At 44.2% G+C, this 14,378-nt stretch overlaps 1 protein-coding gene across 1 annotated transcript in view; it reads right to left on the bottom strand.

The window, feature by feature from the left end:
- HECW1 (HECT, C2 and WW domain containing E3 ubiquitin protein ligase 1) overlaps nucleotides 1–14,378 on the bottom strand; it is a 249,871-nt gene that overhangs the window by 93,441 nt on the left and 142,052 nt on the right. The window contains exons 8-10 of the mRNA XM_060108182.1: nucleotides 12,999–14,330; nucleotides 7,870–7,971; nucleotides 2,762–2,912 (exon numbers count right to left, since the gene is read on the bottom strand). Of these exons, the coding sequence (XP_059964165.1) occupies nucleotides 2,762–2,912; nucleotides 7,870–7,971; nucleotides 12,999–14,330 (1,585 nt within the window). The remainder of the gene's footprint in view (nucleotides 1–2,761; nucleotides 2,913–7,869; nucleotides 7,972–12,998; nucleotides 14,331–14,378) is intronic.

Below are 14,378 nucleotides of genomic sequence, written 5' to 3'. Positions count from 1 at the left end.
TGATGGGCCATCAGTCATGGGGCTGCAGAGGAGGTGGCCACTGGCTCTGTGCGGAGAGCTCTGGGGAGGTTCCAGGGACCATGTGACATTCGGGTTGGGCTTTTGTAGGATGGAGATGAGTGCCAGGTGGAAGGCATGCAATGAGGTACTTTCCTGCAGTGGAAGCATGTGGCAAAGCCACAAAGGCCACTTAGGGGGTGGCCGAGGGAATGTGGTCACCGCACACTACTTCGTCCACTCCGCATTTTGCAATGTGCATCTCCTTGCACAAACACATTTGCCTTTCACAATCACCCTGTCAGGAGTCAAGAGAAACTCCTTGCAACACTGAGAAATATTTCCATCTTGCTGTGAGAAGGTGATGAGTATAAATTTCTCCTGCTAACCAAACACATGCCCCCCTGTGTGTGATCACATCTGCGATGGATAAAAGACTGACAGTATACCTTCTGTGGCTGCCATTATCAGGCCAAATCACTGGAAAACTTTAAATGCTTGAAAGCAATAGGTTAAAATAAGCATTGAAGAGCCTGAATACTTATCTGAAGGTTATCTGACCTTCCCTAGGTAGGATTTTTCACAAGAAATAAGCACTTTCTCAAATCGCTCAGATCCTTTTCTTTTTATCTGTCCACATGGATGCAGCAAATACAACTTGCTATTCAGCAAAGTCTGGTCTCTCTCAGCATGTTCAGCTCCACTGGAGGGCACAGGGGTTTACGCATCAAAGCCTGCACACTTCTCCTGGTTCAGGATGGATTTGGCCTCATTTTTATATTATACAACCTGAACATCGTGAACGAACTTCCAAGGATTTTTATGTCACGGGTCAAGGTGTTTACTTCTGCTTCTGGTTTACTGTTTTGTTTTAGTGTTCAAACTACACCTCTTGTAGATATAGACTGAGGCTGCTCTCTGTGTTTCTTTTTTTTTTCTTTTTGCGGTATGCGGGCCTCTCACTGTTGTGGCCTCTCCCGTTGCGGAGCACAGGCTCCGGATGCGCAGGCCCAGCGGCCATGGCTCACGGGCCCAGCCGCTCCGCGGCATATGGGATCCTCCCAGACCGGGGCACGAACCTGTATCCCCTGCATCGGCAGGCGGACTCTTAACCACTGCGCCACCAGGGAGGCCCTCTCTGTGTTTCTTAGTCTGGTAAATTATTTCAGCTTATCTGTCTGGCAAGACAGACCTTGAGGCTATTTCTACCTATGGCATCTGAACACAGTCTCTATGTAAAATGAGCTTGCTGTGTCCTTTGCATTTTTTTTTTTTTTTGCGGTATGCGGGCCTCTCACTGTTGTGGCCTCTCCCATTGTGGAGCACAGGCTCTGGACGCACAGGCTCAGCGGCCATGGCTCACGGGCCCAGCCGCTCCGTGGCACATGGGATCTTCCCGGACTGGGGCACGAACCCGTGTCCCCTGCATCGGCAGGCGGACTCTCAACCACTGCGCCACCAGGGAAGCCCTGTCCTTTGCATTTTTAGTTGTAGGAGTCTTGTTGCAATCACCATGAAAGGACACTCCCATGGATTTTGGTGCATTTATACTTAATATGTTCTTCTTTGTAATATGCTTTCTTTCTGTGGGAATGACTAGAGAAATACACTGCCAATGAAAACCCGTTATGGTTCTTATTAATGACTTAAACACTCAGGTACTGATGGGGAAAAATGGAAAGCAAATGTCTTCCAAATGCTCAAGCAATAAAAGAACCCCTGGTGATTTTCACCTAAAGCATACTTCTCTCTCTACAACAACAGTAACCAGAAGTTCAATTTTTTGTTTCTGTGTAATTTTAATAGGATTGAATTGTCTACTTTTTTTTTTCTGGAGGCTACAGTTAACTTTCAAAGGGTATTTGTTATCAATAGCTGTGTCCCCCAAACCCAGTTAGTTATTCTTTTTAGTCCCTCTCCACCTTTTTCCTTTATTTTACACTAGGAAGACTTCATGTGGATACAAATGAAGTTGGGCCTGCAGTCTGCACTCCTGGCTACTAAAAGTAACCAAAAGCCACTGCCCTGGTCTTAAAGAAGCAAGATATTGGGTATGATGCTCGTACTAGCTTATGGCATGGGAGAGGTGCTGTTTAGGGTTTCATTTGCATGTTGAAAACAAAATGACATCTTTACATACTTACTAAAAACTAGTAAGGGGTCTAGTTTTTAGACAAAACAATTCTCAAAAAGTATTTTTAAATGCTTCTCTATGATGAAACCTTTTTAAGAATGTATATTTCTGAGTATATAGCAATTATGGGACCAGGGTAGGCATGAATATAGAGATTTATGAGACAGCTTTTTCTCCAGGCAGCTTTTAGTATTCTGTTAAACCTATCCTTGGAATATTTTCAAACTGTTTGGGTTCTGGACCTGTTTGAGAATCTTATGACAGATATGTATGAGTCTGGTAGATAAATGTGCATCCATGTATAATTTTGCTTATAGTTTCTGGATGGTTCCTGGAACACTGACACCCTCAGTGAATACCTGGTTGGGGGTGGTCCATGGGCCCTTGGCTAAGAACACCTGTGTTCGAGCCTGGGCCGTCAAGAGGATTCCCCATCTTTAAATGACACTTAGGCTTAGCTTGTCTCCTCACCAAATTTTAAATCTAGCTTTCCAGGTACTAACTATGAATGGGTTAATTACTTTGCAGTTTCCTCACACAATCTGAGCAGCAAAGTATAAAAGGGGGTTTCTTTAGCTGCCCTTCTCCTTTCACTGCTTTATAGGGGCTCACCGCATGCTGATCACCCACCGCCTGTTTAGTTGCTCCATCTGCTGGATGGACCCGGATCTCCGCATCCCGTCGGGGGTGGCTGCTGATGTGGGACGCTGCCAGGTGGTCGTGCGGTTCACGTGGTCCACATAAAAGACCCGCCCGTGGCTGTCAATGCGAGCTTCCCAGTCTAGAGCATGACGAAAAGGCAAAAAGAAAAATCAAAGACAAACTACGGATCCATGTGAAACAGACACCACTTCCAGGTCTTTTGCAGTTAGAACTCACCACTGGTGACTTGCTGAAGACCAAGCACTGCCCAGAGCACCTGGGTGACCTCTGAGGCATTGGCATGGAGTTGGCATTCCAGGAAAGAGCCCATGGGACTCAGATTCTCTGCTGGGCCATTTTAAACAGTAACTGGGGTTACTCAAGTATGACCTGTGTTAAAATTCTAACAATTTCTAAAGAGAAAATGGAATGTTTATCTCCTTCTTTAAAAAATTCCATCTTGTCAATTTTCTTGGCTACTCAAATGACAGCTGGAAGACTGGAAATGTCCTCCGGTGACAGCTGATACTCTGATGCTGGAAAAATCCTTTCTTTGCTAAATCTGATGGAGGATGGCTGCTCAGAAGGGAATAATGGCCCTCATATTAAAACCAGGTTTGACTACAGTTCTAAAATGCACCGTATGTATGTGCAGCTTCATATAACCTCTATCTAATACTTAGCAGCCTTAATTGATTGCTATTCCTCTTGAGAGAAAGAATGGACACATTCATACTTAGAGTTGTGAATTCATACTTAGAGTTGTGAATTCACAGTGTTTGTTCAACCCACCTGTGGCTGCCAAATATCTCTCAACCAAAACAAAACTAGTCACGACTATTAACTAGCTTTGAAATATCTCTTTGTTGATAAATAACTATCCCAAACAGTAGAGGGAGCCCAAGATAAAGTTAAATTCCTTTACTTCTCAAATTTAAACAACAGCAACAAACTAAAAGGTGGAAGCATAGATGATACAGTCCATGATAAATGTAGGAGCTGGGCTGGGGTGATAGGATGAAAAAGTCCTCAAAACTGAGAGAGCTGGAAGTCATATGTACACACCTGAGCTTAACAAAGATGAGCAATGTCTGCTGTACAGAGATGCGCAAAGCTTTTAGGTTCCCCATGTAAAATTGTGGTGGAAATAACAGCTTCATGATAAAGTTATGCTGAAAAATACGTTAGACTAAAGAAGAAAAAGCAAAAATGACTGCAAATGAGGAAAACCATTCAGGCTTTTAAGTGAGAAAAGCCATAGCTTTTGGGAGTAGGTCAGATATTTAACAATTCTATTGAAAAAGTATCATTCAGGTAATGACATAGCAACTCCCAATTGTTTTTAAAACGAAAAACTCAATATATTTGGTATAGTTATGGTTGTATATGTGTGTGGTTCAGCTGTTTGAGAACATTATGGCTTATGTCTGACATCTACCTGAGGGATTGCCAAATAATGCCCAAGGAAAACTAAAAATAACAGAAAAAACCAAATTCAACTTATAAGACAAATTGAAGAAAAAAAAATGTGGTCAGATTGTATAAATATATTCTAGAAGGTTGTGATTAAAATTGACTACTAGGTGATCCAGTTGTCAACTGTTAGTTGTAAATGTTAATTAGCTCATTGATGAAATTGTATATTTGTGTAACTACTAGGTAATTAATCTCGAAGCAAACATTAAAAAATTTCAGTGATTTCCAAACTAGCAGCAACTGGGCATTTTTTTTTTCTTGAACCCAACATGACTGTCATCCAACAAAGAATGAGCATTAATCTTTGAAGAGTATCGTGTTACTCAATTCAGCTGAACAAATTCCTCCTTGTACTATGAACTAGAGACCATGCCAGGTCCTGAGGACACATTGCTGACTAACACACATCCCTGCCCTCCAGGTGCCCACAGTAAAGGAAGGATTCCTTCAGAGACAAGCCTCCAGTCTCACAGATTCTCCAAGGAAAATAGCTCAAGGATGGTACAGCGATAATAATAATTTCTCTCTCTGAGTTTCAATATTTCCAAGGCACTCATGGAAAAGAATGGCAAGCCAGACAGTTAGGGCCTCTTGTCAATACATTAACTACCTGGAAGGCAGAGTGCTAATTAAAACTCTTATAAATAATCAGAAAATAATAGCTAAGCGCAATTAGAGATTATAAGTGTGTTTTCTGGGTTGCTTTGTAAAGAATTTGCTTTCACGTACTGTATAAACAGTATCGCATAAAGAAAACATGTTCTGAATGGAACTTCAGGCCTCAGCATGTCCGATGGACTTGGCCCTGTGATGCCAAAACAGACTCCTGAAAATGATACCTTTATGGATACCTTGGGACAGTTAGAGTCATTCACGTGTGTCCATTCATTTGTGGTTGGGGAGCCTTGTCAGATATTAAACTATATATTTTCCATGAAGTCTAAGAACAATGTAGAGCCTAATAATGTGTCCTATTTTAATTATTATACCAAGAAAAGCCTGTAAATTTGTACTTTTACATTAACAAGTGCAATACCATGTTTGTAGTTTAGACCTTTATCTTGAACTTCAGTTGCATCTCATTGTCTTCTCGACACTGATACGTGGATGACATCTCAAATATAACACAATCAAAACCAAGCTTCAGCTCATTCCCACCCAAACCCACTCTATCTGCAGCCTTCTCTTCCTTTCTCAGTTAAAGGGAGCTCCATCCTTCCAGGTTAAAACTCTTGAGGTCATTCTTGACCCTTCTCTCTCTCTCACACACCACATCAAATCTTTCAGCAAATCCACCCACAAAATATCTGGCCAGAATCTGACCACTTCTCACCGCGTCCTCTGCTCCCCGCCAGCTCCAGCCACCACTGGTTCTCACCTGCAAGAACCTTATGTTGGGTCTCAGGCTTCTATTTTTCCTCCTCACAATTTAATGCCAACACAGAAAACCTTTTAAGTCCTAAGTTAGGCAATGTCACATCTCTGCTCAAAAACCTACAATGTCCCCCTTTCATCCACAGTAAAAGCCAAAACCCTTAAGTGGTCTACAAGGCCCTAGGGGATCTGGGCCCCCGAAAGAAGGACCTCTTCGCCTGCTGCTTCCTCGCTCCCAAATCTGCTCCATCCAGACACGCTGACCTTCTTGCTCTTTCTCAAACCCACCAGGCAGGCCGCTCTGCTTGCTCAGAAAGCTCTTCTTCCCCAATACCTGGGTGAATAACCCTCTTACCACTTCTAAGTCTAGCTTCAAATGTTGCCTTGTCAGCGAAGTGTACCCGACCACCCTATTTAAAATGGCAAACCAGCCACCACCACATGCTCCAGATTCCCCTTACCCTGCACTGCTTTTGTTTTTCCACAGCACTTAAGACCATCTAACGTGCTGCACTATTTCTTCATTTATTCTTTTTATTGTTTATTATCTGTCTCTACCAGCCTAGACTGTAAGCTCCTTGAGGGCAGGGATCTTTGCCTTTTTTGCTTACCTATAACTGTACCTTGCATAGAGTAAGCATTCAATAAATACTTATTCAATGAATAACTATCTGATGAAGTCATCCATGTACTATGTGAGATTAAGAAAATTCAGTTGTTAGCTTCACTACCAACTTGTCTAATAGTTTTCAGTGTCACATGGACAGAGAATTGAAACCTATCTGGAAGAAATTTGTTTTCATTATCAAAAGCAGCTTATATAAAGCAATGCTTTAAAACAGAATATATTATATTCAATTATCTATAATATCTGTATGTATAACTAGTTATTACTCTTGCATGGATTGAAGGTCAATTCATTTACACACCCACTGATAGGTTTTTTTGTTGTGGAGAAAATGTTCCTTTCTTGGAGAGAACACGCTATAGGTATTTTTCTAAGTAGGAAGTACCTCTAGTGACACTGGAATTTTACTATTCATTTATGGAATATCCATAAATCAATGTGTAAGGAAAGAAATCAGGCATCAAAAGTTAAAGAACATAATGTTTGTCTTGGTCTCTCCAAACAAATGCGGTACTCCTTTAAGTTATTCTACATATTAAAGACACTGTTTATCACTGATAAATTACAATTGAATAGAAGAATGGTGTAAATGTAAAATATATCACATTGCCAAGAATAGATGAATTAAGGAATAAACCTTTCTTCTTTCAAAACTGTAATGGCTTAATGTAAGCACAGGCAAAAGAACGTAAAGAAACACTGATTCCTTGCATCCTGGAAAGATCTTGCAGTTGTAAAATTTATCAAGTTTTAAAGGTTATCTTTGCTTGAAAAATGAGCCCAAACCAAAACAGGGATGTTCTAGAATTCATGAACATATTTGATGCTAAGTGAATATATAATGTCTGGTGTGTCATTTCCTTCTTACAAATGTTATATATAAGGGAGTATTATAAGGGTAAATTACACTGGAATGATATCTAGAGACTACCTAGTCCAAATCTAGCATTTAGCAGATGAGAAAATTAAAGCTTTACTTTACAAATAAGAAAACTGAGTCACTGAGGTTGATTTTCCCAAGTTCAAATGACCAGTTAGATAATTATTAATTACACATTACAGTTACCAGGAGAATGTGCTATTGAATTCTATTCCTAAAGATGATATTTTGCCTGGAAAACTCTAAGAACTACAGAAAAAATTTGAGGCTGTCACCTATTGGTGCAAATTAGAGTAAGGAAAACGCAAGTTCACGGGTCCTGATGGGTTGAAATGTTTTATTACGTGGAGATGCTTGAACCATAAAAGGTCCCATGGAGAATAATAGGATTATTCCATCTTGAACTACAAACTTTTAAATATAAATATAAATTTGCGAATTAAGGGTCACGAACAGTTTGCAAGGCCTAGTCAAGTCTTGTAAAGAAATGCTCTCTATTTCAGAAGTTGAAGGGTGCTGAAAATACTGGGTTTTCTCATTAAGATCACATCCTGAAACCATACGACAAAAAACCAACCAACCGACAAATTTCTATGGTAGGAGCCATATTGTTTTTTGATCACAGTGTGAGGTATGGAGTGGAGGAAGAGTTTGGATTTTTATATACAAAGTTCATACTGACCTGCTTAGACTTGATGGGAAGAGTTATGAACATAGATTTTCAAAACTAAAGCTTACTTGGTGGAAGAGGCTCATCGATTGTTGGGTAGTGATGATGTTCAGGCCTCAAGGAAGGAAGCTGGCTTACTGGCTGGGAATTATGGAGTATAGGACATTCACCTATGGACAAGATAGTCGAGACATTCAGATTCATTCATTGCCATGGCAACGTCAGCAAAAAAGCATGACTGTAAAACAAACTACTGCAAGAAAAAACCCCAAAGAGCGGGCAATTGGGGAGATTGGTATTAACATATATACAGTAATACGTATAAAACAGATAACTAATAAGAACCTGCTGTATAAAAAAATAAAATAAAATTCAAAAAAAAAGAGCAGGCAATTGATTTTTTTCTGTGTCAGTTTGCCACATACAGAGTCATTCATGAGCCAGTGAATAGAGGGAACTATATTTTTTAAGAAACTCGAAAAAAATAGCCAAACACTCCATGGCTGTGATCTGTACCACAACAGACCAATAGATAGGATTGGGGTCTGATTCTGTAACCTCCTGAATTTTCTTGAGGGGAAGGTGGCATCAGAAAGGGACACAAAAGAAAATGAGCAGAGCCTGAGTTTAGCCCAGGAAAAGAAACAGGCCTTTCGGAGGGAAGCGCAGCCTTTATAAGGTCTCATAAAAGTTCAAGGGGTCTGTGCAAAATGACAGCTCCTTGTCTGAAGAGGTTTCATTGGAGGGCTACCCAGAGGCCCTCTTTCAGAGATTTTGTGTTTGGAATGAAACTCTTAGCTGGTGCCTTTCTGAGATGGGGTTAAGGAACTAGTGGGCCAAGAAGGTAACTTCTTGTAGTATGGAAGCTAGGGGCTGGGGTACAGAGCCAAGGAGCTCTGGCATCTTGTGATTGTTCCAGATTATTCTGAGGGAGAATCTGATAAGCCAGGGTGCTCTGGAAAAAGACAAGAGACGAAGGAAGTAGATAAGAGGCAGGAAGACCAAGACAGGAAAACTTGAAACACAGAAGTGGGATAGACGGAAGAAGAAAGACAGACATGGAGAACTTTTAGAAATAAACATATCCACAGAATGCGCACCCTCAATGACAACAGACACTGCTAATATTACTCTCGGGCAGACTTATGATGAATTGAACAGTGCTGTACAATGCACTTCCTATTTCATGATGTCCTCAGGTCCTGGTAACACTGCCTGTAGACTGGCCATGTGGATGGAAGGCCTACAGCACCAGCTGTTTGGGTCACATAATCAGAGACAATTGCTCTGGATCTCTGGGGAGCTAGAAGGGCCCAGGCCACGAGACAGCTCTCAGCCTGGTAACCCCCCCACTAACACCACCCTGGATTTCTCACAGTAGCCCCTGTTGGCCAGAGGACAAAGGTCAGGCCTTTTCCTTCCTCTACCCTCCATTGGCTGATGCAAATACCAAGTGTTCCGTTTTTCCTTGGGCCAAAAAGAGAGAAACTGTGAAAAACAGTGGTTAAGATCTTCGTGGGATCTCAAATTTCAAAAACATTCCCCAGAATGTCCATACATGGAAAGGATGCTTACTTCTTCTCACTCTAGATCCACAGAACTGATTTAAAAACATAAAAGAAATTAGCTAGGAAGGAAGTTAGGTGGATTTAATTTAGCCATTTAATTCCTAGAGCTAATTGGAAAACAAAACCAGGGATGTATTCAGGAACAAAGGGTCCTTTTAAATGTTAAATATATAACATTATTTCTTGTGCAAACTCTGGTGTGTGACTGAAATTCTTGGGGTCCCTGGAGACTAAGGAAAGTCAAGGAAGGTGCCCCTCATGCCAGCACACAGCTCCTTGCAAACTGACTCCTGTTTCAAAGCTGGGCTCTGAATTTAGTGGATACCACACTCATGTTTGTCTTTATATATGTTTAGTGTCAGAAACTACAAAAAACAATGGTACAGTTGTTATGTCACCAGCTGCTGCATTTTTAATTTAGTTTCTTAAAAAAAAAGAACAACAACAAACTTACCTCATCATAATTAATTCAACCAATCAGGTTAATTACTCCTCCAAGCTAGTGGAAACATAATATTGTTGCTTGCTGGAGTTAATGGAGCTGACCCCACCTGCCTGTGAACCCCAAGCAAACACAATGATGTGACTGATGCTTCTCAGCCAACGGAATGAATGGAGCGCACAGAGGAAGCAAGCAATTCTGTTCTGCCAGAGGCCGGCTCCACACCATCCCCTTCGCCTCAAACACAAAGCAAGAGTCAGACCTGCTAGACCTTCTGAGAAGGAAACTTATTCTAATTTAAAAGGGAGCCTCGCTGCTCATCTACCTGGAGGAACCCTCACTCAGTGAGAGGCTGGGTGCTTCATACGAATCATCTCATTGAATCTTTCTGATAACCCCTTAGGGTACGTTCTACAGTTGCACCCATTTTACACATGAGGCTTGGAGCAGTTAGGTAACTTGGCTAAGGTGTCATGGCTGGGAAGTGGGGGGACTGAATATAAACCCAGGGGAGCCTGATGGCAGGGCTGAGCTCATAATCATATTATGTTACTTTTGTCATTTGATAGGCAGGTTTTAAAAAAAACATTTTATGTCGAGATTAAAAAAAAAGGTTTTTATGGAGGGAAAAGCAGCAAAAAGTAGATAAAGAAGACATCCTCCACAAACTGCTGCAGACTTATCTGCGTGGGCATGTATATAGTACATCTACCTTGGCTAACCTGGGGCAAGAATTTGCAATCTTCAAAGTCACGGTGAGGGAGCAGCAGAGACTCTTACGGGAGAAGAGGGCACACGCATATAATCAGGCACATGTGCTTTCTTTGAGCAGGTGCTCTTGGAAACATGGTGGTCAGTAGGGGACAGATCTGCCACGTCGATCCCATTAGCCCCAGGGACTCACTACCAAGGGAGAGGAGAACTGGCTGGAGGAAGTCACATGCCAAGGTATGCACAGCTTTCATGAGATCAACAGTCCTTCCCAGGAATCCTTATATTGCCCTTGGTAACCACGACAGTGAAGCATGTAGGTGCTTCTTAACTTTTTCCGAGTTTACAATCTGCAAAAAATTCAGGAAGCTAGAAATTTCTTTACAAACACAGACTTCCACTATGGCCCTGAAACACTTTCCTGTCCTTTCAGTTAAGGGGATGGCTTCCCCCTGCTGGACTGTTAGGCCCTCAAAGGCACGGGCAGTGTCTTTTTTGTTGTTGTTGTCAAACATGCTTTTATATCAATGTATACTGTATACATTTTCAATTACCCATGTGTGGACTGTCTCCCAACATGGCGGTCAAAGTATACCCATTGGCTACAATGGGTTGACAAACTCCGAATCCAGCCTTGTTTTTATATGGCTCTGGGCTAAGAATGGTTATTACACTTCTAAAGGTAAAACTGTTTTAAAAAATACCCCTTGGGTGAGAAGAGTTTTTTGATTTTGCCTCTTGACCTACAAAGCCTAAAATTTTTACTATCTGGCCCTCTACAGAAAAAATTTGCTGAACTTTGGTCTAAACATCCCTGGCAGCTCCGGGTTGTGCCGTTGTATGGGTGTATCCCCCAAACTCCTTGTAATATACTTATTTGTAATTCTATTGTAATTATTGAGTTCCTTCCACACAGATCTACTGCTGGTCCATCTTACTGTGCCCAGCACAAAGCTGGCTCAGAATGAAGAAGGGACTCAAAACAACCTTGTTAAAGAAAGGAATTGTCGGGCTTCCCTGGTGGCGCAGTGGTTGAGAGTCCGCCTGCCGATGCAGGGGACACGGGTTCGTGCCCCGGTCTGGGAAGATCCCACGTGCTGCAGAGCGGCTGGGCCCATGAGCCATGGCTGCTGAGCCTGCGCGTCCGGAGCTCCGCAATGGGAGAGGCCACAGCAGTGAGAGGCCCGCATACCACAAAAAAAAAAAAAAAAAAAAAGAAAGGAATTGTCCATGCCGTTCTCACACTCATGGGTGCCTTTCCATATTGTATGTCACTATGGTTTTCTTCCCTGTGTCTCTTTATTACGAATTTCCTTGGGCTTCTCCTTATCCCATGTGCCACTTTCCCTCACCCCTTCTTTCTCTAAAATGTAGAATTGGGCATTGTTAAGTACTTAAAATTATTTCTTTTAAGCTCACGTTAGTTCCTGTAAAAATTTGTAGGTGCCAGGCATTTGTTTAGGTGCTGAGAATTCAAACATAAAGAAGCTATAACTCTGGCCCTTGATGAGCCTGCAGTCTAGAAAGACCAACGCATTTTGTTTGGAGGCTAATTTAAACAAATTAGAACAGCAAAATAGCAGAATCTATATTTTTCTCTTTTAAAACAACTGAATTATTTCATATTATTATGTGACTTTTAAATGATTTCCCTTGATGTCACTGTTACTTGATTGGAAGGTGGTTCCCAATTCTGGATAAGGAAATGCAAATTAATTTTATAGATGATTCCACAGGCATGACTAAGAAGGAAGGTCTTTGGTTAAGACAGAATACATTTTGAAACTAAAGGGGGCACCTCCTGGATTAGAATCTTACTTGAGACAAAGCGATTTACACATTCATGTTATTCTTCCCTTCCATTAGCCAAAATAGCCCCCAGACCCCCAAAACAACACAAAACAAAACCAACAACAATAACAGAATCGAGGAGACAGAAATCATGACACATACATGTAGGCTATACATATCCATTTGTACACAGGTTAGCTAAATTCTAAAACGGGTAATCTCAATGTTCTTCCAGTTATATTAACACTTATTGCTAACCTTCAATAAGTTTTGGGGATCAGCAGATGCTGCCACGTTATTCACCTGATGTTGATGATCATTTCCTGCTTATATCATTTGATACTAGCGTTGATGCTCTGGTTGTTGTCAAGACTAGAGGGTAACGTATCTTATAACCAGTGATTAGTTAAAACCGAGAAGCACACATACAAGTATACGCTCACATCCAGCTAGCTGTAATTCTTGGTGTGTATCTGAGCAGTGGCGGGGTGTCAGCTACCCACAGTCTGGAATACTGACATACACATATACACACGCACACATGTATGTACAGGACAGGCACATGCAGCTGCTGCAGCAACCTCATTTGGGACTGATCCTCTCCCTCTTGTTTTGAAACCATGTGGGTGAGACCTGCGTCCCCCTGGTGGTCCTATTTTCTCTCTGATCGGGTGTGAGGTCTAACCTTCTCTCCGACTGCTTGGCCCTGCCACGGGGGACTCCAGACCTTCCACGGTTCTGGCCACGCTCCCGGTGGCGGCAGCCGACTCGTCTTGCCACCCCGCGCCGTTCGCCGACTCCGGCTCCAGCTCCGGGCTCTGCACCGAGTCGGGCACCGACTCGAAGGCGCTGTTCTCCTCCTCCTCGTCGTCATCCTGGGAGGAGAAGACGGTGCTCTCGGAGATCTTGGCGCTGTCCACGGAGGAGAAGCGGGTGTGGCTGGCGAACCTGCTGCCGTTGTAGCAGGAGGGGCTGTAGCAGGAGGCGCTGTAGCACGAGCTGCTGTAGCACGAGCTGCTGTAGCACGACGTGCTGTAGCACGAGGTGCTGTAGCACGAGGGGCTGCAGCAGGATGCGTCGCAGCCCTCGCAGCTGTGGTCCCCGCCCTGCCGCGGGCTGGAGTCGCTCTCGCTCCCCGTGCTGGGGAGCGTGTCGCCTCCTGGGACCGAGCCGTTGGCCAAGCCCGAGTGGCCCGGGGGCGCCGTGCCTGGAGTGGCCCCCTCGGGGGCCTCTCCATCCTCTTCCAGGGGAGGAGGCTCGGCGGCGACCGTGTCCACCTCGCTGAGCGCCTCCTTCTCCGAGGCATCCTTGAGGGTGGCCTCCTCCTCCGCGCCATCGTCGTCTGCGCTGCCGCCCTGCGCGGAGGGCAGGCTGTGCAGCAGCGTGTGGATGCGGATGTAGTGGGTCCGAGGCGTCTCGGGCTCCCCGCAGGCGGACGCGATCACCGTCTCCAGCTCGGACACAGGCAGGGAGCACGGCCTGCTTTTCCTCTTCACCGAAGCCCGCAGCTGCAGCCTGTCCTCCCCCTGCCCCAGGGCAGACGCGTCCCCCTCCTCCTCCTGCCCCCCAGCCCGGCTCTCTGTCGCTGCCTCCTGGGCCACTGGCTCCCCGGGACTGCCCGGGGCTCGACCGTCCTCCAGCAGCCCGGGTAGGGCCGCCTCCCCACCCAGGTCCAGCCGCTCGGCCAGTTCTTCCGCGCTCAGGGCGGGCTCCGTGTCCTCTGGCCAGGGGGCCAGAAGCTCCCCAGCCCCCTCAGGCCTCACACAGACCGTGCCATCATCTCCTGCCTCCGTGGTACCTGCGGCGGCCTCAACCGGATTGGCAAGCTCCAGGCTCTCGTTCCCTGCAGGGCCCACCGCGCTGTCCTGGCTCAGCTGCTCTGGCCTTGAGGTCCCCGAGGGCTCTGGTGCATTAGTGCAAGGGGGCTCCCCACGGCTGCTTGCCACCAGGCTATTCATGGGGCTGTCCTGAACTTCTGCAGACTCAGGTTCGGTACTCAGGGAAATCTCCTCATCATCTGCGGACAAGAAGAAAATGTCACTGTAGTGTTAGTCTGCTCTGGGGG

This window comes from Mesoplodon densirostris, chromosome 9, assembly GCF_025265405.1.
Source record: "Mesoplodon densirostris isolate mMesDen1 chromosome 9, mMesDen1 primary haplotype, whole genome shotgun sequence".
NCBI classification, from domain to species: Eukaryota; Metazoa; Chordata; class Mammalia; order Artiodactyla; family Ziphiidae; genus Mesoplodon; species Mesoplodon densirostris.
This window is presented reverse-complemented; position numbering and strand designations above follow the sequence as displayed.